Source organism: Gallus gallus, chromosome 25 (assembly GCF_016699485.2).
Source record: "Gallus gallus isolate bGalGal1 chromosome 25, bGalGal1.mat.broiler.GRCg7b, whole genome shotgun sequence".
Classification (NCBI taxonomy): Eukaryota; Metazoa; Chordata; class Aves; order Galliformes; family Phasianidae; genus Gallus; species Gallus gallus.
Genome location: NC_052556.1, coordinates 2,149,673 through 2,176,763, shown reverse-complemented (window position 1 = coordinate 2,176,763; position 27,091 = coordinate 2,149,673). Strand labels below are relative to the sequence as shown.

At 50.1% G+C, this 27,091-nt stretch overlaps 2 protein-coding genes and 2 long non-coding RNA genes across 7 annotated transcripts in view; 2 read left to right on the top strand and 2 right to left on the bottom strand.

Annotated features, from left to right (window-relative positions):
• Positions 1-68: 68 nt before the first annotated feature.
• On the bottom strand, positions 69-8,396 carry DAP3 (death associated protein 3). 2 transcript variants are annotated; one of them, XM_015298658.4, is made up of 13 exons: positions 7,793-8,396; positions 7,609-7,655; positions 4,988-5,110; positions 3,378-3,479; positions 3,054-3,162; positions 2,522-2,614; positions 2,159-2,289; positions 1,781-1,861; positions 1,452-1,610; positions 988-1,047; positions 515-604; positions 258-375; positions 69-174 (listed from the first exon to the last, which is right to left on the bottom strand). In XM_015298658.4, exons 2-13 carry the CDS (start codon positions 7,648-7,650, stop codon positions 89-91), a joined length of 1,194 nt encoding a protein of 397 aa, XP_015154144.2. In that variant the 5' UTR covers positions 7,651-7,655; positions 7,793-8,396; the 3' UTR covers positions 69-88. The 2 variants fall into 2 exon arrangements, with proteins under 2 accessions (XP_015154144.2, XP_040508561.1); XM_040652627.2 differs by having other exon boundaries at positions 7,956-8,396.
• LOC107055145 lies at positions 91-5,813 on the top strand. The gene is made up of 2 exons (XR_001470127.3): positions 91-4,589; positions 5,582-5,813. It is a non-coding gene; the product is annotated as an uncharacterized LOC107055145 (long non-coding RNA).
• On the bottom strand, positions 5,637-7,407 carry LOC101750628. Its single transcript, XR_005841838.2, has 2 exons — positions 6,913-7,407; positions 5,637-6,793 (listed from the first exon to the last, which is right to left on the bottom strand). It is a non-coding gene; the product is annotated as an uncharacterized LOC101750628 (long non-coding RNA).
• A 191-nt stretch (positions 8,397-8,587) lies between the features above and the next one.
• The window catches only part of ASH1L (ASH1 like histone lysine methyltransferase), a 39,555-nt gene continuing 21,051 nt past the window's right edge, over positions 8,588-27,091 (top strand). Inside the window, exons 1-4 of one of the 3 annotated variants that reach the window (XM_015298654.4) lie at positions 8,588-8,769; positions 13,060-13,579; positions 16,815-16,878; positions 26,142-26,243. In XM_015298654.4, the coding sequence (XP_015154140.1) occupies positions 13,160-13,579; positions 16,815-16,878; positions 26,142-26,243 (586 nt within the window). In that variant the 5' untranslated portion in view covers positions 8,588-8,769; positions 13,060-13,159. Of the gene's footprint in view, positions 8,770-9,016; positions 9,293-13,059; positions 13,580-16,814; positions 21,565-26,141; positions 26,244-27,091 lie in introns of those variants that run through there. The other 2 variants (XM_015298652.4, XM_046904046.1) reach the window with 2 other exon arrangements.

Genomic DNA, 27,091 nt, shown 5'->3' with positions numbered 1-27,091 from the left:
TCGCATCGGACCGCCATCACGAGGCCCCGCCCCTCCCCGAGGCCCCGCCCCCAAGGACACACGTGCGATGCTGTACAGCCTTTATTCACTACAGCGGCGCCGACAGCCGCTCCAGCTGCCACGGGTTGCAGCCGCTCAGGAAGCGCAGCTCCTCTTTGCCGTCCTCCGTGCGCGCTGCAAGAGAGAGGAGGCACTGAGAGAGGGGACGCGGGGAGACCTCGGGCTGCAGCCCCCAGCCCGGTCCGGCGGGCACTCACCCTTCTCGTGCTGCAGCCAGCGGCAGTGCAGGTAGTAGTGATAGCAGCTCTCGAACTCACGCTCTGTGTAGTTGGGCACGAGGATGGGGACAAAGGGATCCAGTGCATCGAACCCCTCCTGGAATCCCAAAGGGAATGAAGGTGCGTTTGAGCCCAAGGATGAGCAGAGCGTAGACTGCAGCCCTGGGGCTGAGCGCAGCTCCAAACAGAGGTTCTGTTTCCCAACACAAAGGAGAGAAGAGGCCACGGCTGCTCACCTTTCCCAGCAGCTCGTGGGGCAGATGGGCAGAGCTGGGCTTGAAGAGGGAACCGGTCTGGCTGAGCGTTGTCACCACAGCACCACCGCTCTGAAATTGGGGCAGAGCACACTGTGAAATGGGCACGGCTTCCAGACAGTGTGTCCATGGCACCTCGGAGGCACCTGAGCTCCAAAATGCTGCACTGTAACTACAAGGAATTCATCTCCTACAGCAGAGAGTTCCCCTCAGTTCAACAAAATCATAAACTGCATCATCATTACGGGTCGGTAAATGCTGAGCTCTCAAGAAGTGAGTTACAAACTGTGCAAGGAAGGCATCACTGTGAGCTGCTGTTAATTCTTACAGCCACATGTTGACCCCAAGCAGTCGCACTGCGCTCTCCTCCACTGGAGGAACAGTGGGACAGCTGCAGCTTTACACTGCTCAGCGGGAGCTTTAACTGACAGCTGAAGTGAAGGACCAGAACTCACCCAGTTATTCATCACCATCTTCCTTAGGTTGTACACCAACGTCAGCTCCTCTGGAGAAACCTGATCAAGAGGGGTGGGTGAGACTTCTTTTTGGCAGCAGTTTCCTACCTGAGGAATACATTCCTCTCCCCCCTTTACACGACTTTGGAAGTATCGTTTGTGTGCATCATGCGGGTGCCTTTCTTCTTTGCTCCTACTTAACCCAATTCAGCCCCAGTAACGTTACAGAGAAACACCCAAACCTTCCCTGCCATAACACTTCTCTGAACCTTTTCCTTATTGAGACAACTTCCTTCAGTTAAATCTGCCTGAAGCCCAGGCTGTATTTTGCAGCTCCCTCCAAGCTGGCAGAGCCAAACGTGCATTTCAGCTCGTATGACTTTACAGGAGGGGTTACTCCTGAACCTAAATTAAAACAGTGTGCCTCCCCCCTCACAGCACACGCATTCACACTTTCATCTTACAGGGCTTTTGTCTTCTTTCTTTAACGTTGTCCTTCCCCAGAGTGCATTGACTCCGTCCACTGCCACCAGAACTCTGAATGAACCCAGACAGCACTGCTGCTTGATCTCTTTCAGCACCACCCCAACCGCGTCGCTGGCGTTCTTCACTCGAGTTAAGCCCTTCAAGGAGGAAAAGGAACATAACTCAGGTTGTTCTTGTTAATGCACGCTGCTGGGGCACTGCCTGCCCTTCCAAAGGGGTGGGGAAGGTACGACAGACTTCTGAAGCACTCCTATTTCTGCCAGCACTGTTCTGATAGGAGCTGAGACAAAGCGAGGCGGCTCCTTACCTGCTCCACCACCTCCCCCAGCGGCCTGCCCTGCTCTGTGCTGTCTCGTTTGCCCCACACGTATTTTTGTTGTGTTTTTATCTGTGTAAGAGAACAACAGCAACGAAATCAATGCAGTAATACAAAGGCGGCCATCCCCACGGAGGGATTTAAATTACTTCTTTTAAAAACTGCATTCTGGCAACGGGGAGGTTTTGGGTATGCAACGTGAGTGCATGCATCACTGCATGAAGCACTTCTCATCAACAGGCACGTGCAGACTTCACCTCCAGCTGCTCACAGAACAGCAGCACACACACACACGTGGACCCAGGGAGGAGATCCCGTGGTGATGATCTCTCATGGCTACAAACCAACAGCCTGGCAGCCCCTACAAACCTCCTTTAGGAAGTGCTCATTTGTGGTTCTGAAGTTCCGGAGCCAGAAGGATGCCTGCAGAGGCTGATCGAGCCTCTCCTTGTTGTAGGAGGACTGCATGAGCTCCTTGCAGTTCTTCACCCAAAGATGAGCTGCAAGCAAAGGAAAGCAGTTGCTATTTTTAGTCAAAATGTACAACGTGGGTGCATCACTTATCCTCGTTCTGCTGTGTTTATGGGAGGAGTCCGCCAGCATGAACGGACAAAGCTCTCCCATGAGGACAGAGGTGACGACCCATCATTTTCAGCGTCCTACCCTACAGCTCCGTCCTGAGGCAGAGTCTTTCCTTCCAGTGACAGATGGGTGTACCTGACGTGGCCTTACCATCCGGGATGTGCAGCACCAGCCAGCCCTGCCGCGCACAGAAGTGAACCACGTGGCACAGCGTCATGGTTTTCCCAGTTCCCCTCTCACCATCTCCAACACTGTCTGTCAAGGAAAGTCTGCAACAAAATGCCTCACGCGTAGCATTAAGTGGCTGTCAATTGCTTGGCGAAAAGAATAAGGGAAGCACAAAGGTCGTAAAAGCAAGGATGGTGTTCCACCCAGCAGCAAAGCAAGGCTGAAGAATTCCTCCTCCCCCCTCAGTACTTCAGAGCTGTGATTCCCATTCCCTCAGTTGTGTCGATACCACCATTGGTGGAACTGTGCCTACACCCAACTGTGGCTTACAACAAAGACTGTCAGCTTTGGGAACCTCTCAGGGTGGCTTTACTGACAACAGAGGGGGCAGAGGCGGCTCCTGAAGGACAAACCACAGTGCTCAGCACACAGCAGAACACTGCCCTCATGTGCTTACATTCACCTGCCTGCATCCCATCGGTGTTCCACCACCAAGCCGAGTGACAAAAGATACAAATCACATATCTGACGACGGGGTGGGCAAAGTTGGAGTTCTTCAGGTAGGTGAAAAGTTCTAGAGCAGGTTTTCGCACCATGACACAGGCTTCCTGGAAGGTCTTAATCTGAGAACGGGACGAGAATAAGGAGCCACACGTCAGCACACCACAGCTCTTCCTACTGTGAGCCCATCTCTGCTGGCGCCATCCAGGAAAGGCCTCTGATGGTGCCAATCAGAGGGAAATCTCCATTATGCCTCAGTCCATCATAACACCTTTGCTGCTGCTCGGTACAACCATCTCTAAGGCACTCACACGAACGTGCTTTAATGCAGAAGTACCTGCTGCTGGAAACGATAGGGCAGCCCATGTGGGAAAACAGCCTTCACCTCCTCCAGAGGAATGCTGTAATGGCGACCCTCGTGCTGTTCACTGTGCTGGGCCTGGGAAGGCAAAGAGCAAACTGTGACACCCTGAAGTGTGACTCCCTGTCCCGCACACAAAAGGCTGGGAGGAACCACTCAGTCAAAACAAGCGTCTGCTTACTGACAGTCAGAAGAAGCAGCACAGTAAAGTCAGGCAGGAATTGTGGTATTACTGCCATAGGAAGTCTCCAGGCCACCTGAGCTTGTGCACAAACTGCTGTTTCACAGCCACTGCTGTGCCCTATGCTTTATGGAAGTATCTAACCCTTTCCTGGCCTGCTTCTCCTCCTGATCACCTGAATAGCACCGTGATCCCCCTCAGAGTCGTCTGCTAGACTCAAATGTACTTTCTTTAAGCCCGGGAGCGGATCACATCCCTGGTATCTGTTCTGTGCATAAGGAATGGTTTGACACAGACTGCCAGCCGCTGTGCTTCTGCATGGCACTGCTCCAGTTTTATTCTCAGCTTCGTCACTGCTGCATAACCTCAGGCAAATTCCTTCCCTCTCAGCTGCCACACCTGCTCAGTGGTTCCCACCTTTATCACTGCGTTCAGTCACTCTGAGTTCTGCTAACAGAAAACTATATGGAAGTGAAGTCTTATTAAAAATTTAGCTTTCATCTGGCCTTCTTAATCCATTTTTAATGGGGCTTTGCTGTACACACGCAGGAGCCCAGTTGGAACGATGAGGTTTGCTGATGGAGCAATCCAGCAGCGCCGCTCCGCTCCGCTCCCCACGCAGTCTGCAGTGCTGCACAGCGAGGAACTGAGCAGGGAAACGAAGCAGCGATGCTGGTTGTCGCCCAACATCAGGCACGTGAAGTCAGGATGCCAAAGCCAGTTGCCCAGCAACGTGGATTGTAGGCACAGGACAGCAGAGACAATTCTTGCCATCTGGACCCTTCTGTGCGATCTATAGAGACGCTCGGACCACGTGAGCAAGATCATCTGCATGCTGCTGTTTCCATAGAGACCCCCGAGGAATCAGTATTGAAAGACTCCAATTACAGAGGCAGCAGAAAAGCATCTCAAAGGCTGATTCCATTCATTTACCCCACTTCATTTTGTGCTCGAGACGAAGAGCATCGGGCTGGAATAATGCTGCTGGAGAGCCACGCTGCGCTGAGGTTATCTGGGGTGTGCTTTTTATCCCCCCCCCTCACAGCCAATTCGGGGAGGTTAGTTAGGGAAGAATAACCCTGGAGTTGAAAGTAATGGTGTCTGATGACAAGCGAAGCCACACCTGAGCCCGTACAATATATTAGTCTATTTCATCTGTGCAACTACAGAGAAGGAATCAATATTTGTTCCCAGGAGCTTTGAGGCAGAGGAGCAGCTCTGTCTTGTTTAAACCCAGGTCTTGTTTTAAACTGCACGGCCACAGCCTGTTTTCCTCTGGGCTGGGAGTCACCACTTTCCTTTCTGTGGCCCGGGACCATCCCAGGAAGCACTCCTGGCTCCATACGTGCACACAGTGTTGGAATGTGGGCACCTCTCTCTGGCAGCAGCCACAGCAGTGACTCACCGGGTCGCTCTCGTTGGTATAGAAGATTGCTCTTGGTTTTTCTGCTGGGGTCTGGACATCCTGGCTGACAACAGAACTGAAGCAATCCTTGGCTGCCATGTGGAGAGCGTACCCATGGTCCAACTGTGGAGAGAAAAGCACCATCAGACAACAGCACAGAGCAAAAGTCCCCGCAGTGAGAACTGGAATCTGCCATTAGAACGCAAACTCAACATGAAAAACCACATGGCACTTTCTGATGCCTGCTGCCAAAGCATTCCCATCCACTTCACGCACCCAGAGAGCCAAGCTGGTCCCCAACTGAGTTATCCTCTTGGAGACATCGCTCTACTGGGCCGTATTGCAGGGCAGTTCCCATAACATTTCTGCCCACACTGATGAATGGCAGCGAGTGCCTTCATAACCCAAGCTGTCCGGTAATCCATAACCACCTCAATTACTGGGAGATTAGTGCAGAGCTGCCCACTATTTGATATTTCTAATTACACTCCCCGCACTGCCTTTTCCTGGCTGTGTCCCTGCATTCAGGCTCTTTCATTACAACACTGAGAAACTGAAACAGGCAGCTGAGCTGATTAGTTCTTCTCTCCATAGGCAGACTGCTGAAGCACGCCCATGAAGCCCAGCCAACACGGCGAGAAAGCAAGGAGCAGAAGGACAAGCACTTTATTATGTGATGGGGAAAGAAAATATGAGTGCAATGAGATGCATCTGTCAATGAATAAAACATTTGTATACGCCAGAGGCTGTGACCAAAGCAAGCAAAACTGAAAGCCACCCTCCATGTTATGGACTGGAACAGTTGCAGGCTCTGGCTATAAACAGAGTGAGTGTTTTCCTGGTCTGTCTGTCTGCGTGGATGAGGGCGGTCGTAAACTGAAGGTTAGAGACAGGAACAGCTGTTTCCATTCCACGCTGCATGATGCAATTCTGCTGTCATCCCCATCTTCCTCCGGGGGTTCATTTGAGCACCACAAGGGCTCAGAAGGAAGCGTTGTCAGGTTTTACCCCACAGCCCACATTAACCACAGGATGGGGTCTTCCATCAGCACTTCAACACCTCTTTAACACCCTCTTCTCTTGTTCCTTGGGTGTTCTTTTCCTCCTTAAGTACAAATGATCAATTAGGACGTCTCATTTGGCTATCCTTAATCCCTGGAGGTGACTTAATGTACAGCCTGCAGCAAGGCACGAGGATGCTCATTTAATAGGTGAGCACAGAGTGCGACCATTGCCACCTGTTCACCAAAACACATCACTCCCAGCCCACAATTCCAGCCCTTCTCATTGTCTTTGAGCACCCCACGCCCTCACCTCCTCAAACCTCCAGCAAAGCACACAGTGTGAGCTCTGCTTGCTGGGGAGGAGAGGAAAGGTTACTGCTCTAGGGATGTCTTCATCTGGAGAACCATACCTCTGTTTCACGGAATGAAGACTAACCAAGGGTTAACTTCAGGCTCTGCCTGTGGTTTTCTTTACGTGCATCTGGATGCAGCTCAAGGATTTGTTTGAATGAAGCCACGTTTGAAAGAGGACAATCTCAGATCAGCAGAAGTTGGGTTCCCTGTGCTGCAAAAGCCAGCAGCTGCTAAGCTGTGCGGAAGGAGCTCCTCTTGGCTTTGCACAGAATGCCAGAACCATAAGCACGCATCTCTGGGGCTCACTGCAGAGGTGTGCACAATCCTAACATGCACCTGAAGCTCTCCCATCCCTCTGTCATCTTTTAACACGGTGGATCCAAGCAACACAGAGAGGATCTCACAGCGAGTTTCCATCTGTGGAAGGGCTGCAGTTTAACTCGGATCCCTGAAATGGCAGCAAAGCATCACGTGGTGCAGGGAGATTAATCATAAAGTCATGTGCCGTAAGGTGGAGCTCTTCCTACATGATGCTACATAGCTGGGTCTCCAGAAAAGACTGCTTACTGCGTGCAGGCTGCCATGATCAACAGCGTGCTGTGACTCCAGAATCCTCCCTCTGGGAACAAGGAGTTACACTCTTCCTCTTAGACACAGGTCCATAATAACGAGAAGGCATTTAAAAGACAACAGCAAACCCAACGACTGCAGTTCTTTAGCACTAGGAAGTCATCCCAGACTGCAGTATGGATTCATTACACTGTGCATAACGTAAGGAAGCTTTGCTGATAGAGGAGTGCTGCTGCACTGCTGAGCCAACGTTACTGCACCCACCTGAAGCGCTGAGCTCTGGGAAGCTCACCTTCCCACCTGCAGCACAGGCTTTGGGAAGGGCTGGCTTTCTCCCTTTACCTTTTCCAGCAGCGCAGAGCAAACAGATTCCCCACCTTCTGATAATCACCAGTAGTGAGGATGCAGAATTCATAGCATTCTGTGCATTATGGGATGCCCAACGTCGGGCTTTTAACAGCTGTCCCATTCAAGCCCTCTGCCCAGGCACACTCACACATCTGCTGCCTCACATTTATACCAAGGGAGGGAAACGCAGGAGGAGGAACACAAAGAAGCTGCCTCTCATAAAGGGAGACACCACATTTTCATGTAAGATGAGAGGAGCTGCACTTCTTACGGCTATGAACTGTCACTGTGGGTCACAGCACAGCTGCAATAGGGGAAGCAGCACCGTGCAGTCCCACTGCTTACCTTCAAAGGACGGCAGATGAACCCTTTCACGCTTCTCAGCATTTTGTCTGCAGGGAAAGGAGAGGGGTTCAGTTTCCTCATTGTTTTATGTATTTTACCCCAGGGCAGAAGTGCTCCTTCGCAGAGAACTGAAATTCAGCCTGACGCCACATGCAGCCATAGGGCTGATGTCAGTGAGCACCACCTGGGACGGAGGTAAGAAGTGCAGCAGCAGCACCGAGCAGAGCAACGCCGGGCCGCACAGGGGGGCCGTTACTGCAGGGAAGGAGGCGGTAACTGCACACCAAGGGGTGACGATGGGACAACGGTGCTTCGCGTTCCTTCACCCCACAGTCAACGCCCCGTACGTGGAAAACGAGTTCCAGTTTCACCGGTTCATAAGCGAAGATCTCAACGCGCGTTGTTTCCTTTAGTCAGCCCGCTCTGCCGCGCCAGCAGGTGCAGCACAGGAGGGGGGGGGGGCTCAGTTCGCCCCCACAGCGCGTCCCGTTGGGTTCTCAGCCCGCAGAGCTCCGTTTCCCAGCACGTTGCGGGAGGATTTCAGAGGGCGCTGCATGGAGGCAGCCCCGCCGCAGGAAGGCCGCAGCTGGACCCGCCGCCCCCTCCCCTCAGCCCGAACCGCGCCCTCCCACAGCCCGACCGCGGGCACGGAGTCTCCTCACGGCGGGGCCGCGCCTCGGAGGCGGTTTGCGGCCTGCAGGCCCCGGGGCCGCTCCCCTCAGCCCGGCACTCACCGCCGGCAGCCGCCGCACCGCGCCGCGCTGACAGGATCCCCGCGAGAGCGGGCCGAGCGCGGCGCTACGGCTGCCGGGAAGGGACAAAAAGCGCAGCGCGAACGCGGCCCGACCCAACCCGAGAGCTCCGGCCGCTTCTCGCGTCGCCCCCCCCTCCCCTCAGGCTGCCGGGAGGGAGGCGGGGCCACGGTCAGGGGGTGTGGCCGCCGGAGGGGGCGGGGCCTGGCGCGGGGGGGCGGGGCGCCGGGCGCTCGCTCGCGGTGGAGCAGGAGCCGCCGCCATTTTGGTTTCGCTGCCTCGGTCGGAGCAGGGCCGAAGCGGCGGCCGCTCGGTCCGGGTCCCGCCCTGGCCCCGTCCCCGCGGGCGGCCGGGAGGATGCGGCGCGGAGGAGCCCGTCCTCGGTCCCGGCCGTGCTGTCGCTGACACGGTGAGGAGCGGGAGGGCGGGAGAGCGAGCGGGAGAGGGCGGCGGGCGGGGACTGGGGACCGCCTCAGGCCCGGAGCCCGGGGGGAGGGGAGCGGGGCCGGGAGCCTCCGGGAGGGCCGCCCCGCCCCGCGCCGCCCCGCACCGCATCCCGCCGCCTTCGGCTCCCGCTGAGCGCTCGGGGGCGGCCGGCGCGGCGCGGCCTGCGGGGGAGGCGGGAGGGGATCCCGGGAGCGGCGGCGGCGGAGCCCTCCGGTCGGCGGAGCGGGGCCGTGCGCGGGCGGGGCGGGGGCTCCGTGACAGCCGGGAGGGGCGGAGGTTCGCTGACAGCGGGGAGGAGGGCGGCGGACCGCGAGCTGCCCCCGCTGACAGCAGCGCGGCCTGCACGGAGGCCCCGCTCCGCCCCGCTGCCCGGGCTGCTCGAGGCCGGGCCCGGCGCTGACAGCCGCCTTCAGAGCGGTGCGGCGCGGCGGCCCCGCGGGACCCGTCGGCGTTCCGCTCCCCGGGGGCTGCCGGGAAGTTTCCCGGTGAGTTCGGGGCGGGGTGGGGGGAGGTGGGGGGGGGGACGTGAAGTCCGAGTTTCCTTTGCTTCGGTGCGGCCGGGGGGGGGTCCGCCTGGAGGGCTGGGGTTGGTTACACGTGGGGGTGTTTTGTCACACGTCGGGGTGTTGGCCGGGCGCTGTGGTTGTGTGCCGTCCGTCCCCTCCCCCTCACAAATCATGCTTTGGAAATTGCCCTTCCGTTGCATTTTCGGTGCCGTTTCTGAGCTCGGATGTGATGGTTGAGCCTCGTGGTTCTCAGCCCGACCCGTTGCTCAGCTCAGAAGCCAAAACGCGTTGCTGCCCTTTACTTTGTGCTGTGTAATGTGTGCGGCGTGTGCCCCTCATGTAGGGATCCCGCTTTGCCCGGGGTTTGGATGAGGTGATTTCCCCTTCCAGCCCCAGAACTCCACGGTAATGTGAATCTCCAGCCTCGCTAACTTCTGTTTCTCACTGTCGGTTTGTGGTTCCTTCACCCCGTTAATTACTCCACAGAGAAGCAGAAAGAGCGTGCAATGTGGGTTTCCATGCCATGGCCTCAGGGCGCGTATTCCCTCCGTTGGGAGCTGTGTGCTGTCAGGAGCTGAACGAGAAGCATAGCAGTGGGTTCCTGCTCCGGCTTCCTCGCGGCATGGGGAGATCCAGGGAGCTGGGACTGCAGGGCAGCTGTGTGCTGCTGAGATGTGTCTGCTTTGACTTCATGTCACACGCTTAAATACACAGCAGAGCGCCTCTATGCATCTCTGCTTGTTTGTTTTGGTTGCTCTCCTGGGTGCACCTGCATTGAGGATGGGGGAAGTGATGTAAAGGGTCAAACCCAGGGAGCTGTGCTGCACGTGGTCATCCGTGAGGACCCGGAGGCCGTCCCTGGTGCTGCTGCCTCAGTGCAAATAGGGAAGTTCCAGCAGCTGGCTGAACATATGGGTGGAGATGGGCTCTAAAATCATCATCTGTTTGCCTACTTGAGTTCTGAAGAAGCATTCTTACTTGAAAATGAAAGCTTTGGTGGCTGCTCTGAGCTCTGTGATGCTGGGAGACACTTTGGGGGTGGGAAGGATTTTATGTATCGTGGTTTCCAAACCAAAATTATCCAACTTTTTGGCCTCCAGTTACGTTTGGTTGCTACAGACAGTCAGCAGTCATCTGCAAAGCTCATCATGTTGTGGCAATAACTAACAGCAAACAAAAACTTAAGTCATAATTGACAAAAGACTCGTTTTAAGGAGTTTAAAGCCATCCGTGAGGGTGATGGGGGGGGGTTTAAATGCTTGGTTTGTGAGGCAGCCTTATGGATAGAAACTACAGTGCAGTGCCACAGGAGAAAGGTGGACATAGCCCATATGCTTCCATAGCAGCTGCTTTTAAGGTGGTGTTGTATGGGTTGTTGACTTTAAATATCTTCTGTAATCTGTGCTGAGTTGGATGTAAGAGAACCATAAGAGAACCATCGTTCTGCTCAGCCTTTAGTCCCAGATTGCACGTGTGTGAAGAGGTGTGAGACTGCTTCTGTTTGGTGAGGAGAGATTTGAGATCTATGGGATCTATGGGGTAAGTGACTGAAAGCTCAGTGTGTTTCGCTTCAGGGTGGTGGTGAGGGTGGTGGTCTGTATGGCCACGCAGACGTTTGGTGCTGGAGAGTCCCTGATGTAGCAAAATGTGCATTAACCAACGATCCCGTGGATGAAAGCTGTTGAAATGTCTTGGGATAGAGTGGGAAATGGAGTTTGTCACACTGTCTGTAAGTGAAACGTGTGGGTTTGCTATGGAAAGAGCTGTGGGTCTGCAGAACGTGAGCCTTGGGGGGGGGAATGGCTGAGCAGCACTGCTGTTCTGGTGCACGGGTCTTAGGAAGTGGTGTGGTTAAATGACAGCATGCAGGTTTGGAAAATACTGAACTGTGGGCACGAGGAGTTGGGATGCACTGCTTTGAGGTCCTGTTAGTCTGACTGGGCACTGCAGGTGGGTGCAATGAAGCTCATTCCTAGGGGATATCCCCTCTGGGAGCGGCGCTTTGCGAGTCCATAGTCCTCTTCTCTGAGCTGATGGTGTAATGAATAGTGTTTGTGTGCTGATGGGACACACGTGGGAAGGGAAGGCACACATCCTTCAGGTATACAGGATCATCTTTTGTCCTGAAAGTACCAAATCTTGGGTGTTTTCAGGGTAGATTCATTGGAAGCTGCTCCAGCTGCCTCTGGGCTGTGGCTTTACTATCCCACTGCTCCATTGCATTACATCCATGGGGAGATCCTAAGGCATTGAGCTGCTGGAGGAACCATAAAGGTCCTATAGGCGGATGTGTGGGGAGCATCTGGAGAGTGAAGGATACCACGGAGAATGGCATAACTTAGGAAAAAGCTGGGAAAAAAAGGCCAAAAAAGAGCACACACAGTGGTGAAACAGAAGGCACTGAGATATAGGAGCAGTTGAGGAACCAAAGTGCTGTTCTGCACAGCGATGGGAAGCCTGAACTTGGTGGGGTGGGGAAGAAAAAACGTTATTGGGATTGAAAGGGATGAGATGCAATCAGTCCATGGTTATGAAAACGATCAAATTGGCAGACACATTCTGTATGAATTAGAGTGGGATAATTGGAGAGTCAGAGAGAAGAAGATTACAGTGATCAAGGGAAAATGATGATTAGGTCCAGGATTAGCATTTTTGTTGTCTGTGCAGAGTGGAATTAATGGCTAAATGAAATGACCTGCTACGTGTTGATGAGAGCCATCGATTTGGGGACTTTGTCTCTGGGATGGTTCTGGGTCCCCTTAAGGAGGAATGGGAGGACCACCTTGCAGCCTCAGGCTCTGAAGGCACGCTTTGCCTCGGTCCTGCAGCTGATGGAGCTGCTGTGTGGGTGTCATTCCTCATCTGTGCAAAGGAAATGTGCAGCCAGGTGCAGCAGTGCTGGTGCTGCTGCTTTGATTCAATTCGGTTTCAGATTTTAAGCTCATTAATTAATTGTGTTTGTAGGAATGTGACTGAAGGGTTGTGGCTGCTCTGGGCTGCAGTTACCAGACTGGAGAAGGAAACGTTTGTGTGGCCAAAGATTTGGGACTTAAATTACATTACAGTCTGTAGGAATCGCTTCTTTTCTTGAAGACAAATCATTCAGATCTAATCCACGAGTTGTTATTACTTAAGTGCTGGCCAGTTTTCCTTGGTGGGTCAGCATGTGGATCCCACCTCCACTGACATGAGGTTGCCCAATGGCCTCTGCCTGGGACCTGGTACTGATTTGCTTTTCGTCCCCTGTGTCACCCCACTGGTTTTTTAATTATTTGAATCTGGTTGCAAGATGGAGATTTCACTTAATTACCTCCAGTCTCCTGAGTAATAAAAGCATTTTTGATTTTTGGGGGATGTTTTTATTGGAAGATGATAGCTGTAGGTGCAGGCCTTGCATTAGTTTGTTCCCGTCGTCTTCTGCTTTACTTCTTGGGGAAGCTGAGATGAGAAAGTTCCCTCTGCTCTCGTGGTAGGTAGGTTAAAGATACACACATTGGTGTCCCGGTGATGGACAGAAGTGTGGACATTTCTCTTTCCACGTTCCTGGAGGTTCAAATGAAAGTGCAGTTTATTTATTTATCGTGTTCTCCCTCGTTCAGTCACTGCAGAGTCCTCAGCTGCTGAGCAGGTGTTGCAGCCCATCTCAGAACTTCCTGACATACAGTTGCTTTCTGATCATCTTTACTGTTCAGTTCACTTCTGCTCTCAAACTGGAGTTTACCTCTGTCTTCGTTTTCCTTTTGCAGAGTAAAAGATGCTGGCTGCCAGTAATAGAACTGATCTTCTGCGGAACATATCGCCGTAAATCTTCCCTACAGTTACCCGAAGGCTTGGACTCCGCCTGTGATGGACCCTCGGAATACTGCTATGTTAGGCTTGGGCTCTGATTCTGAAGGGTTTTCTGGGAAAAGCCCCTCTCTGGTAAACATTGGCACGTTGGTGGGAAAGGGAGACGTAGACCTGGAAAGCTGCACCAAGGAAGAGGAAGACGGTGAGAAGAATCGGGAGGGGAACGGTGTGGAGAATGGGAAGAAGGAGGCTCTGGTTGATGCACAGCAACAGTTTTCAGTGAAAGAAACAAACTTTTCGGAGGGAAACTTGAAACTGAAGATTGGTCTCCAAGCAAAGAGAACAAAAAAGCCTCCTAAGAACCTTGAGAATTATGTGTGCCGGCCTGCGATAAAAACCAGCATCAAGCAACCACGAAGGCCACCAAAGAGTGGGAAGATGACAGATGAGAAGAATGAGCACTGTCCTTCAAAACAAGTGAGTAGTTTGGTTCTGGAATGCTCCTTGTCTGGTCAATAACCTAAATGTGTAGCGTAGAGAAGCTCCAATCTGTCTCTGCAGTCCAAATTCTCCTTGCTTAAAGCAGTTCCGCGTCCCTCACTGATGGAGATGCACTTCAGATGCTCTGCTCTCCATCTGATGCTGTGCTGAAATGTTGTATAAGTTGTTGAACTCCGTTCCCTGATGGTTGGAGCGATGGTTTACAGCATCCTGCTGATTTCCAGCACGAGATAAAATTTGTTTTTCTAGAAACAAATGGTAAACAGGGTTTAAAACCACCGCGTTTTGAATATTACACCAGAGGGATTTGGGTTTTTTTTTCCTTACTGTGATGAAATAAAGCAAGTCGTAGCACTGGAAATTACGCTTCAGAAAATGAAATTGATCCCTTAATCTTTCCTTTCTGTGGAGAGGAGGCGAGGAGAAGCAATTCCGTGACCAATTCGGAGCAAGCTGTGACAATCTTTGTAGCTGTGAGACTGAACTGTCCGTGCTTTGGAAGGAGGAACTGAGTGGGAATTCAGCACATGCAGCGTGCTCAGTTCACTGCCAAGGCACAAAGGGAAGTAGTAGAAATCCTTTTCTTGGAATACCAGTGTAAAAAATAACAGGAAAGTGCTTTGCACTCCCATCTCTGGATGGGATCTCAAGCTTATTGCTGAAAGGGCTCCTAAAACTCGGGCAGCATCTTCAGCTGTGGCAACAGATGGTTCCTCTCCATTCACAAAGATGAGTGGTGGGTGAGTTTGTTTGGCTTGTCTTGCAGAGATTTGAAGGTAACAAAGCTAACAGCCTTCTAAAGAGAAAAAATAAAAGGCAGGAAAAATGGCAAAGAGTCTGTTTTTCCATTTTGTATTTACAGATAAATACAAACTTTGCTTCTGTTGGTTTTAGATGAGTGGTTCGCTGATGTGCACGTGGTGGAGACATACAGAGGCACTGCAAAGTTGCATTGCTGAAGTTTTAGAAAATAGGAAGGCAAGAAGGGATAGTAACATAGCTACAGTCTGCTGTAACTCTAAAATAGGGTGAGCAGGCTGGGACATGCCTTTCTGCTTCATCTTATTTCTTTGTAAAACTGCTGAGTGCAGCATTCTGCCCTTCTGTATCTTGCCTTTGGTTAGGCAGGGAAGGCTGCTGATGAGATCACAGCCACCAAGTGAAAAACTCTGGGCAAAAAGGTAACGAAGCTGAGCAAATGTTTTGATTCATTTTGTTTGGAGTAGCTCAAGAGCGTTCTCTGCAGGATGTGGGACATGATTTCTTGTCTTGTGCTGATTGCACAAAGTCATGCAGTGCAAAATGAGCTTCGTGTAAGGCAGCTTCCAGCACCAGGGACAGAATGAAAGCGTGGGACCAGATACCATTTGGAGAGCTGCATGTGAACAGGGCCAAACACTGAAGCTTTGAAGTGCTGTACTCATCGAAAGCACTCTGTAATATATTTTGGACTCCAGATTACGCCTTCCCTGTCGTGCAGTGATTGTTTGCACAACAGAAGTCATTTCAGGAAAGCCTGGCACCCTTTTGTCCCCATGCGTTTGGGTATCGGGCTGCTCCCCGCCCCCAGCTGTGGGTTTGGTGAGTATGAGGGTGGGTGAACGGGGGGGGGGAAGTTCCTGAAATGTGACGCTCCAGCAGAATTTACATAAGATTGCAGCTGCCACAGAAAAGCTGGGCTAAGTGCCAAACTATTCTCTGTAGACCACAGTCTCTTTTTCCACCACAGCTAAAAATCAGTAGCCCATATGACTGGTGGGTTTTGTTCTGCTGCTGCATTTGGAGGCATCCGGCATCTACCGATGCTCCTGCCCACCCTTCCCCCAAAGGAGAACTTTGATCGGAGGTGCATCGCTGTTCTTGGGAATCCTTGTTTGTTTTCTGAACACACACTCAGGCTGGTAGGCAGTGCTGGTAACATCAGTGACGTTTTGCTTCTGGTACATCAAGGATTTTAGTGTAAGCCCAGCAGAGATCTAGGCAGTGGTCAGGGCTCATCCAGGCAGGTGGAGTGACCTGCTTTGACTAGTTTTTGGACAACTGACTTTAAAATACTTACAGCTGGTATGTGCAAGCACTGTGACCAGTGCTGGTACAGTTGTCCTGATGCTGTTAAGCTGAAAGAGTTGCTTGATTTCCTCAGTGCATGAGCAGTGTGTTCAAATGTTTTCTTCCACTGTTGCTTTCCATACAGAGCTGTCCTTGTTATTCCCAAAGTTCCTGGCTGTGCACTACTTAAGTTTAATTTTCAGTGTCACTTTAGAACAGTCTTATTCTTTCTGTGTGATACGCCTTAGTGATAGCAATACCTCCCATTAACAGAAGCTTTTAATAATACAGCACTACAAGAAGGAACTCCGTGATTAAGGCTGATCAAAAAGATTACTTTAATACTTTTTATTGAAGATCTCTGGGACTCACAGTCTCCCTGTATCTACAGCATGTCTGAGAGCCCTGGCTGCAGTGGTGGATTTCAGGTTTGGAACCATGTTGTGGGTCATGCTGACTCAGTAGCTTCCACTGAGTGCCAGCAAGCAGAACCTCTGGCTCTGGCCCTGCAGAAAAGTGGCAGGTCAGCACGTCTGTGCACTGCAGAGTCTCTGACAGCTCAGGCAACACGTGTTACCCAAGCAACTATTTCCCATCTCTAGGAAATAATGTCAGACTGAATCCAGCTTGCAGTCTTCTGTTGGAATTGTGCTGGTACAGCTTGCTGGGTAAATACTTCATTCATGAGCAGCACCAAAGTTTGCTGTGTGTCAACTGATTTCAAAGGAACCCAGGCTATATCTTTCTTCAGCATAATTAGATATTTGCCAACCATAGTTAGAGTTTTCTAAAATGTAATCCATGCAGTGCTGACTGTAATTAAGTACAATAAGTACCAAGCAATTGTCTTACTTGTTCTTATTGGAGAGGGATGGATGAGTATGGCACTGATGCCTTTCCCTCTCTGTTTAATGCTTGAGATGGTATGTCCTGTAATGGCTTGAAACTGTGTGTACGTGTAATTATAAGGAATGAGAATCTTCCATTCTTAGGCCCAGATTGGAGTGAATATACCCGTGCATCTCAAAGGTGTGTCGGGAGCTCTATGTGAAAATAATGTCCTTTGAAACGGAGAATTGTTGACAGGTTCCTAAAGAATTTGTTGAGGTAGTGGGTCTTTGTGCTCTATTCCTAAAGAATTTCTCTTTTTATTAACTTGTAGGACCCTTCAAAGTCGTACAAGAAAGCTGGAGAAGTTACAACAGTTGAATTACATGTGGAAGAAGGTATACAAGTAGAAACAAATCCCTTACCTAAGAAAGTTTCCCCATTGCACAGTGAAATGACAGATTATATAAAGTCATCTCCTCCGACTCTTATCAGTAGCCATAATTCTGACTTAAAGGATAGAACACAGATTAACGGAGCAACAACTGTAACAGAGAAATTGGCTCAACTTATTGCAACTTGTCCTCCTTCAAAGTCTTCCAAAACAAAGCAGAAGAAGCCTGGAGGTGGAACTGCGTCTGGTTTGGTCAAAGACTCTGGGAAGAAGCTGCCAGGAACCATTCCTGCGAGCGGGATAGTCAATAAAGATTTGGTAAAGAAGTTGCCAGGATCCGGTATTGCTGTTGGATTGGTTAGTAAGGACTCAGGGAAGAAGCCATTAGGGATTGGTAGTGCAGCCATATTGGTTAACAAAGACTCTGGGAAGAAGCCACAAGGAATTGGCCCGTTAATAGGATTGGTCAACAAGGACTCTGGAAAGAGGCTGGCAGGGATCAGCACTCCACCTGGGTTAGTTAGCAAGGACTCTGGAAAGAAACAGCCAGTGACCAGCTCTGTAGTTGGATTAATTAACAAAGATGCTGGGAGGAAATTTCCAGGTATCAGCACTCCAACCGGATTGACGAATAAGGAGTCTGCAAAGAAACCAGCGGGGATCAGCGCTCCAGCTGGACTGATTAACAAGGATGCTGGGAAGAAGTTGCTGGGAATAAGTAGTCCTGCAGGATTGGTTAGCAAGGATACTGGGAGGAAAATGCCGGGGACTGGCAATGCCACGGTTTTGCCTAACAAAGACTCTGGCAGGAAGACACCAGGGATTGGCAGCCCAGTGGGACCGGTTAACAAGGACTCTGGGAGGAAGATAGTAGGCATTAGCAGTCCGGTGGGATTGGTTAGCAAGGACTCTGGAAAGAAGCCAACAGGAATCAGCACTCCGGTGGGTTTGGTTAACAAGGACTCTGGAACTCTGAAAGCAGACTCCCTTATGCCTGCCTCAGAGCCCTTTAAGCTTCCTTGCAATTCAAACCTTAGCAGCCTTGAAAGCCACGATACTACGGATTTACTGAAAGAAAATACTACCAGCAAAACATTTGAGAAGCATATTGTGAGGCAGAGCAAAGAAAATATCTTGGAAAAATTTTCAATTCGGAAAGAAATCGCTGATGTAGGCAAAGAAATGTTTAATGAAGGAATCTGCGTCCCGCAGGATGGTTACTCAGCCAGTGAGAAAGGGATTTATGAAACATCTAAGCATGAAAAACAGCCTCCAGTCTATTGCACTTCACCAGACTTCAGGACAGGAGGTGCTTCAGACGTATCCACAGCCAAGTCCCCATTTAGTGCAGTAGGAGAGGGAAATCTCCCGTCGCCTTCACCCACAGTGTCTGTTACCACCTTAAACAGGAGCCTCTCAGCAGCATCTTCGCAGTTAGCATCTAACACGCTGCATCTGAGTTCCACGGCTGATCTCCTAGAAGGTATTTCAGATCAGATAGGCAAAACTCAGTTCTCTCCCGACAGTACACTTCTAAATATCAACAGAACGTTGAACCATACTCTGAGCACCGATTTTAAAGGTGCTGATAAAGACCTAAATGAGTCAAAAGCTACTTATGTAGAAACTTCAAGAACTAGCCCTTCTATAGGGAAAAAACCCATTTTGGCAGCTGAAACAAGCATTCATGCTACTGTCACCCCTTCGGTAGTGAGTTTTACGAGCTTGTTTAGTAGCAAGCAGTTCCTAAAGATCGGTGCAATAGCTGCATCAGATAAATCCTGCCAAGGAGCAAAAAATCTGAGCACTACTCAGCAATCCAAACCTTTAAAGAAAAGAAAAGGAAGGAAGCCACGATGGACTAAAGTGGTGTCGAGAAGCACATGCCGGCCTCCAAAGGGTCTAGAGCTAGAAAGGTCAGAGCTTTTTAAAAACATTTCCTACAGTGCACTATCCAGCAGTAATTTGGAGCAGGCCAAATTCCTAAAAAACATAGGATCGTCTTCCTTTGTGGAGCACGAATTTGTTAAGCATCAGCTGCCAAAACTGAATGAGGGTAGTGGACAGTCTCTTGCACTGCTAACCGAGTCTGACAAGCAGACTCAGAAGTTCTACAGTGCTCACAAACAACCTTCAAGTTTGTGTATGTCAGATGATTTCTTACCCGACATGTATAAACCTAAAAGAGGAAGACCTAAATCCAAGGAGATGCCAGAGCTTGAAGGTCCCCCGAAAAGAACCCTAAAGATCCCAGCATCGAAAGTATTTTCAGTGCAGTCAAAAGAAGAGCAAGAACCTCCCATTTTGCAGCCTGAGGTGGAAATCCCTTCCCTAAAGCAGAGCTTATCGGGACAAGCTTTTCCTAAAAAGAGAGGGAGGCCTAAAAGGCAGATGAGGTCATCGATCAAAATGAAGCCACCGATTCTTTCTGTGGCACCTTTTGTTGGGACAGACAGCTCGAACAAGATAGAGGCTGAAAGCGATCAGCATCGGAGCGGGGATTTTTATGAGAGAAAGGACCAGCTCCGAGGGCCAGAAGAAGTCCAAAAACCGAATATTTGCAGCATGAGTGATTTGGAAGTAGACTCAGACAGAAAAGTCGCCAAGAGAAATAACGGACAGTTAATGAAAACAATTATTCGAAAAATAAATAAAATGAAAACCTTGAAGCGGAAGAAACTTTTGAATCAGATTCTCTCCAGTACGGTGGAACCAAATAACAAAGGGAAAGTGCAATCTAAGCTCCACAACACGGTGTCAACTCTTGCTGCCACTTTTGGTTCCAAATTAGGCCAGCAAATAAACGTCAGCAAGAAAGGAACGATTTATATAGGAAAAAGGAGAGGAAGGAAACCCAAAGCTGTCCTGAACGGTATTTTAACTGGCAATGCTGCCAGTCTGACAGTTCTTGAGAAATCTTCTCAGCAAACTCCCGGGACATCATTTGGCCAAGTACTTCCCCACTTGCTGCCTTCAGCAGCTAATAATTCTGAGATCCTCCCATCCCCTGTTTGCTCTCAGTCCTCTGCAGTCAGTGGGGGGCAGAGCCCCGTCAGCAGCGATGCGGGATTCATTGAGCCCAGCTCGGTGCCGTACTTGCACATACACTCCAGGCAAGGAAGCGTTGTTCAGACACTCGCAATGAAGAAAGCTGCTAAGGGAAGGAGGAGATTATCTCCACCCACGTTGTTGCCAAACTCTCCTTCTCACTTGAGTGAGCTGACATCGCTGAAAGAAGCCACTCCTTCCCCCGTGAGCGAATCTCACAGCGATGAGACCATACCCAGCGACAGCGGAATAGGAACAGATAACAACAGCACTTCGGATCGAGCTGAGAAATTCTGTGGGCAGAAGAAGAAGAGGCATTCCTTTGATCACGTTTCCCTTATTGCACCCGAAGCTTCCACGGTTTTAAGTAATCTCAAAGAAAAGCATAAACACAAATGCAAGCGCCGCAGCCACGATTACCTCAGTTACGACAAAATGAAGAGGCAGAAGCGAAAAAGGAAAAAGAAGTATCCTCAGCTTCGAGGTAGGCAGGACCCGGATTTCCTGGCTGAGTTGGAGGAGTTGATCAGTCGATTAAGCGAAATTAGAATAACCCACAGAAGTCACCATTTTATACCCCGAGATCTCCTGCCTACCATTTTCCGGATAAATTTCAATAGTTTCTATACTCACCCTACGTTTCCTTTAGATCCGTTGCACTACATTAGGAAACCTGATTTAAAGAAGAAGAGAGGCAGGCCTCCGAAAATGCGGGAGGCTATGGCAGAAATGCCTTTCATGCATAGCCTCAGCTTTCCTCTCTCCAGCACCGGGTTCTATCCCTCCTACGGCATGCCTTACTCTCCTTCCCCCCTTGCAGCTGCTCCCATAGGCTTAGGTTACTACGGGAGGTACCCTCCGACTCTTTATCCCCCACCACCTTCTCCTTCTTTCACCACCCCGCTGCCACCACCCTCCTACATGCATACAGGCCATTTGCTTCTCAATCCCACCAAATACCACAAGAAAAAGCATAAACTTTTACGCCAGGAGGCTTTCCTCACGACAAGTAGGACTCCGCTCTTGTCCATGAGCACGTACCCCAGCGTTCCACCTGAGATGGCTTATGGCTGGATGCTGGAACACAAGCACAGGCATCGCCACAAACACAGAGAGCATCGTACTTCTGAGCAGCCGCAGGTTTCCATGGACACCATCACGGCTAATAGCTCTTCGAGAACAGTTCTGGAGTCCTTGAAGCGCTACAGATTTGGGAAGGAGGCTGTCGGTGAGAGGTACAAACATAAGGAGAAACACAGATGTCACATGTCTTGTCCCCACCTGTCACCTTCAAAGGGTTTGCTAAGCAGAGACGAACAGTGGGTCCGGAGGGAGCCTTCGGAGTCTAATTCCTTAGCGCTGGGGTTGCAGACGCCGTTACAGATAGACTGCTCAGACAGCTCCCCAGGTCTGTCCCTGGGGGGATTTACTCCCAGCTCCGAGCCGGCCAGCAGTGACGAACACACAAATCTTTTCACAAGTGCAATAGGAAGCTGCAGAGTCACAAACTCTACCAGCACCAATGGACGTAAAAAAGTAACTGACAGCCCTGGACTCTTCAGTGCACAGGACAGCTCGCTAAATCGACCGCTCCGAAAGGAACCATTGCCTTCTATTGAAAAGGCACTGCAGCCACTGTCAGGTAAGGGAGCTCTCATTGTATCATCTCATGAGTCTTGTAATGGTAAGCTCTAAACCAGCTTGCACTAGGAAAGGCAGGCAGTGATAGCTTTGGCTTTGTGGCAGTTTTTCTGCGTTGGATTTCAGAACTACTGTTGGGGTTTTTGAGGATTTCTGTTGTGTTAATGCACTGTTCTGCTCAGCTTCTGGCACAAATGAATGGGGTGTCTCCTGTGTATGGGACTGTGTAAGTACCTCTTCCCACCAGATTTGCTTTGCTTTGTTACGGAAGCATGCAAAGTTTTCTAGGGATGGTTTCTCATGCAAAGGCCTTTTCTTTTTCCTTATGGTTTCTGGAGAAGTGGAGTTAAAATTTCTGATGATTTTTGGTATTGTAGAAACCATCTTTCTACTTACTTTGAAGTTTGATGGATTGATTTTAGACTAGCTATGGGTACTACTACTGTGAGTAACTTTTCCATTAAAGAAGATGTTTCATATTTCTTTTATGACTCAATTTTAGGTGTTTTGATCATCTTTACTGTAGTGTGGCTTTGATCCCTGACTTTGAGGCCTTTTGCAGTACCTCCAAACAGTTGCAAAATGATCCTGAGAATGCTCAAGACCAAACATTGTAATGACTGTTTTATTCATAGCTGGGAAGCTCATCTTACGTATCCCTAGATGTAACTGAAACAGAACTGAGACTGTGCACAGAAAATGGCAGTGGCAGCAGCAGAGGATTGCTGTTCAAGGACCTCCATTCTGCTGTGTTAAAAAATCCTGATGGTTTCTCCTCCTTTACTCTGATTCTTGCCTATGCTCTCCCTTGTAAATGTAAATCCTTTGCCCGAAACCACTCATGACTAATAGCTCGCAGCGAGAGCTAAGGAAGCAGCTCACTGTCAGTAAGGAATATTACCTCCTCGTGTTCCTTGCGTTCATCTTCCTCCTTTGCTTGTAAGGCTTCCATTCTGATGCCTCCTACCGCCTCGCCTGCATTTGTATTATCCTCCAATACGAGGAAAGTAAAGTACATCTGCATACAGTGTTGATAAGAGAAAGACAAAATGTTAGTATTTTCACATCTCTGCTACTTCTTATTAAAACAACATCGGGGGAGGTGTCAGGAGAAAGCAGTAAAGCTGTAACGTCGCCTCTCCTGCTGAGATGGAGAGAAGAATTCAAAGAGCTCAGTCACGAAAGGGTTACACGCGGCTCGGAGGAGCAAAGAATCGTTGTGGTAGCTAGTGCAGTTCTGGGAATTTCCTGAGGAATTCCATTACAGTGAATGATCTGACTTGGGTTTTTATGAGGAACAGCCTAATTAGAGATGTTTTAGGCTGAAACCTGCTAGCAAAGGCTCTGAATCACTCTCCCTCTTAGGGTGTGTTTATTTGGTTCATCAGATGCAGCGTATCACTTTCAGTAAGTGTATTTCTCGTGATTGGAACCAGCTGTTTGTGTTGTGAGACCAGCTTCCAGCTCAGCATTCAGCTCATTCACAAGCAGCTCCTGATGCCCGCATCGTCTACGTGCTGTACATCAGAGGGCTTAGGCTGCATCTAGAAAAAAGCCCCATGCTTCTTTTTTTCTTCCTTTAGATCAATGGCAAGTTGCATAGTTGGCTTTGTTTTTAATCCGTACTGCTGAATTGTGATTCTGTGGCTATTACTGTGAAAGACTTGGGTCCTATTTTTGTGTACTGCGGAAAATAGCACAGAGGAAGGCAAAATGTGGTGCATCAAGGGTGATTTTTTTTTTTTAATTTATTGAACCAGATGCAGCTGAGGTGCATGGCGGAGGGAGCACGGAATGAGAGCTGTTAAAGCAAGCAGTGGGAGAGCAGCAGCAGGGAACGCTTTCTAAGATTGTCCCTTGCGATCCATGGGGGATATTCATCGTAATTGATTTCAGAAATATCCCGTATGGAAAACACCCTCCATTTCCACAGGGTTTTGAATACAAACCCTCCATGGCTGCCTTCCTTGGCGGGTACTTTCTGTCGTCTTTGTTGATGTCTGACGCTCTCAGATTGGGTCAGAACTGCAATTGCGACGCTCGTGTTTTGGCACACGGGGCTCGGTGGATGAGTGGTGGTGTTTCACAGGAGGTGCAGTTCAGAGAGGTTTCAATCCTAGAGACACACAGTCCGTACTCGGGGGTCAGCAGGAAGGTCACAAGGCTGTACTGCGTTGTCTTGAAGCGGGGCTCAGCAGGACAGGGGGGCTGTCAGCAGAGCAGCCACTTGTGGGCTCTGCTGCATGGAGCTGCTTCTGGGAACCACCGCAGCTTCACACCACAGGTTGCTTTGAACAGCTGGGAGCTTATTTTAAGGTGTTCTCACCGTGCCTGGAGTGAGGGGGAGCCTAAAGAAGCTGTTTGGTGGAGACCATTCCGTTTGTAACTCCATCACTGAAAACCCAAGGAGAGGTTTGAGGCAAATGTCAGTCAGCGTGACACAAGATGTGTGCGCCCAAAGCTCAGAGTCTGTGTGCTCAGACGAGGGAAAACTCCGTGTTCAGATGCGCAGTCCCAGTATTTTAGCTGCAGATGTGCCAATTTCAGCTCACGAATCAGCGCTGTACGCTGTGCCCGACCCGAGGGCCGAGCAGCGGCGGGCGGCAGCGCGGGGCAGGGCCGTGGGCAGCCGCGCCGCCTGGCGGCAAGGCCGGGCCTAGCACCGCCGGGGCCTCCACCTCTGCCTGGGCCTAGAGCCTGCCTGGCTGCCAGCCTGACTGACCCCGGGCCTAAGCGCTGCAGCCTGGGCCTAGCACCTGCCTGACCCCGGGCCTAGTGCCCGCCTGACTGCTAGTCTGCCTGACCCCTGGCCTAGCGCTGCAGCCCAGGCTTAGCACCTGCCTGATACTGGGCCTGGCACTGCAGCCTGGGCTGACCGCCTTCCCGACCCCAGGCCTAGCGCTGCCTGAGCCCAAGCCTAACGCGGCAGTGTGGGCCTAACGCTGCCTGACCTCGGGCCTAGCACCTGGCAGGGCCTTTGGCCTAGTGCCTGCCTGACCCTAGGCCTAGCATGGCACCCTGGGCTGAGCACCTGCTGAATTCCATCAGGACTTGGCCTCTGTCACCCCAGGGCCTGGCTGTGCTGCTGAGGCCCTGCAGGGGCTGAAGGGCTCCTGCCTGCTGAGGTTGGGCAGCTGAGGGAGGTGAGCAGTTACATCTGTGAGAGGAAGGAACCCTCCATGTGTGGTCATCTGTAAGAAACCCCAGTGACAAGCTGCTCTGTAATGAAGCAGCTCTTTAAATTCCTCTCACTTGTCTTTTTTTCCTGTTGAAACTTATTATAACCTCTTTGTGCTTATAGCAGTTAGCCTTTTTTTTCCCCCATTTTTCTCTTTTCTTTTTCCTGAGGTCTCAGGGCATTTATTTTAATCTACGCAGTATGAAATCAATATCTCTTGTAGTTTCTCGCTAGAAAAATTGATCCAGGGATAAGAAGACAATTGTTCTTTCTAATATTAAGCAACTGCATGTGGTCTCCCTGCAGAGTTCCACTGCAGCTTCCTTCTTAGCTTCGTGTTGTCAGAGCAGACCCTACAGAAACACACTCAGAGCCCACCAGCTCTGTGCCAGGATGTAATGCCAGAAAATTGGGAAGTCATGAGGAGACGTTCAGCTTGCAGCTCAGGACAGTGTCCAGCAGTGTTGCTGTAGTGTCTTTGCTGAGAAGAATTAACAAAAAATTAAATCTGGTGCTCCTGCCTTGTCAAAAAGTTAGAATGTTTGGAGCGGTGATACTGTTTACTTCGTCTCTCAGTCGAACATTTCTTAGGTGTTACACCACAGGATAATAATAATCGTAAAAGTTCTGGGCTCCTCAGTACAAGAAAGACATGGGGGTACTGCAGGGAGTGCAGTGACAAGCCACCGAGGTGACTAAGGGCTTGGGAATTCCATCATACAAACAGAAATGGGACTGCTCAGCCTGTGGAAGAGAAAGCTCAGGGGAGATCTTATCAGTGGTGCATAGACCTGATGGCAGGGAGTAAAGAAAAGGGAGCCAAATCCAGCGCTGCCTGGTGACAGGACAAGAAGCAGCGGGCACTGAGTCAAACACAGGAAATTCTGGCCATATAGAAGACCAAAAAAATGTTCAATCATAACGGGGATTGAACTCTGGATCGGATTGCCTAGGAGGGTTTTGGAGTCCCTGTGGACACGTTGGAAACCTGACACGGTGGCCGTCTGGGATCTGCAGAAGTCCTTTCCAACCTCAACTGTTCCGTGAAGATGAAATGGGAGGGGAGTTCATTTGAAAGCAGGGATGTGTCGGGGTGTTCTGTATGTGTTGGTGTTGGTTTTTAACATTAAAGCTGCTCCCCAGATACTAAGTGTCTCTTCCTCATGGATTGCTTTACTGTCCCATATGTGCCATTGCCCAGTGAGAAATTCTGTTATGATGGTGGAGATCCATCCTTCTGCAAGTACTGACATTGTAACAAGGAAGTATTCTTAATGCTAAGGAAAAAAAAGTATACTCTTACTTTGAATATTTAGCATCTACAGTGTGTTTTATTGGCACTGCCAGACTGAAGTGATTTTTTTTTTTTGTGCTTTTGTCTTCCCCAATCTGCTTTTCAGGCACTCTGCCAACACAGGACAAACCTTCCCAGAGGCAGTCAGAGAGCACAAATTGCAGCCCTTCCAGAAAGAGATCAACATCTGAGAGCACATCTTCTACAGGCAAGTAATATTTGCTCATCTTGTTTTGGAGATCACTGCAATACTAAGACCTATACTGCTACAGGCAAAGACAGCGTTGCTATGAGAACTTTACAGCAGGATTTTTGTAGAGATGCTGACTTTTTCCACTTGCAGCTTAGGATACGAGTGCTTCAAAATGTGTTGTAAACAGGGGAAATTGAGATGGCATGTAGAGAAGCAGCAGCAGCGTAGCTGTGGTGGAATGGAGTTGGGTTCCTCACCGTGTTAAATTAGTCTTCGTGAAGCTCGAGTCTTTAATTGCTAACAATTCATGTAGCACTGCAGTTAATCAATGAATTAGGTGAATAAATCCCTCTGTGGGGAGCCTGTGGGGCCCAGAAGATAAGGCAAGAAAGGCATTTGTAGAATGCCAGTTGTAGAAAAACCTTCTGTGAGAGTTCCAACATTCTTAGACAGTAGAGTTGATTGCAACTTTATAGTAAACATCCCTAGGATACGTACTAACAGAACTACTTTGCTACAATTTCCATATGTAAAGAATGTGGCAAAACTGCTATTTCCTCCTCCCTTTAAACAAACATTTACCAACGAAGCTTTCTTCAGCATAGCTTAGGAAATCCACCCAGAGTGAAGTGTCTTTGTGTCTTGTTAACTTTCAGTAGCCTGTTGGAAAGAGGCAACTGCAAGCAGTTTAAGCCTGTGCATAGGCAGGTGTCAAAAGTTCAGGCATTTCTTGGGCAGGAGAGCAAAGAACAAAACTGAGTTGTGAGTTTGTCAGCTTCAAAGACGTTGAACTGATGCTGCTGCTGGAAGAGAGCGGTCTTTGTCACATCTTGTGCAGATTTGGAATGCATGTGGGATTTTGG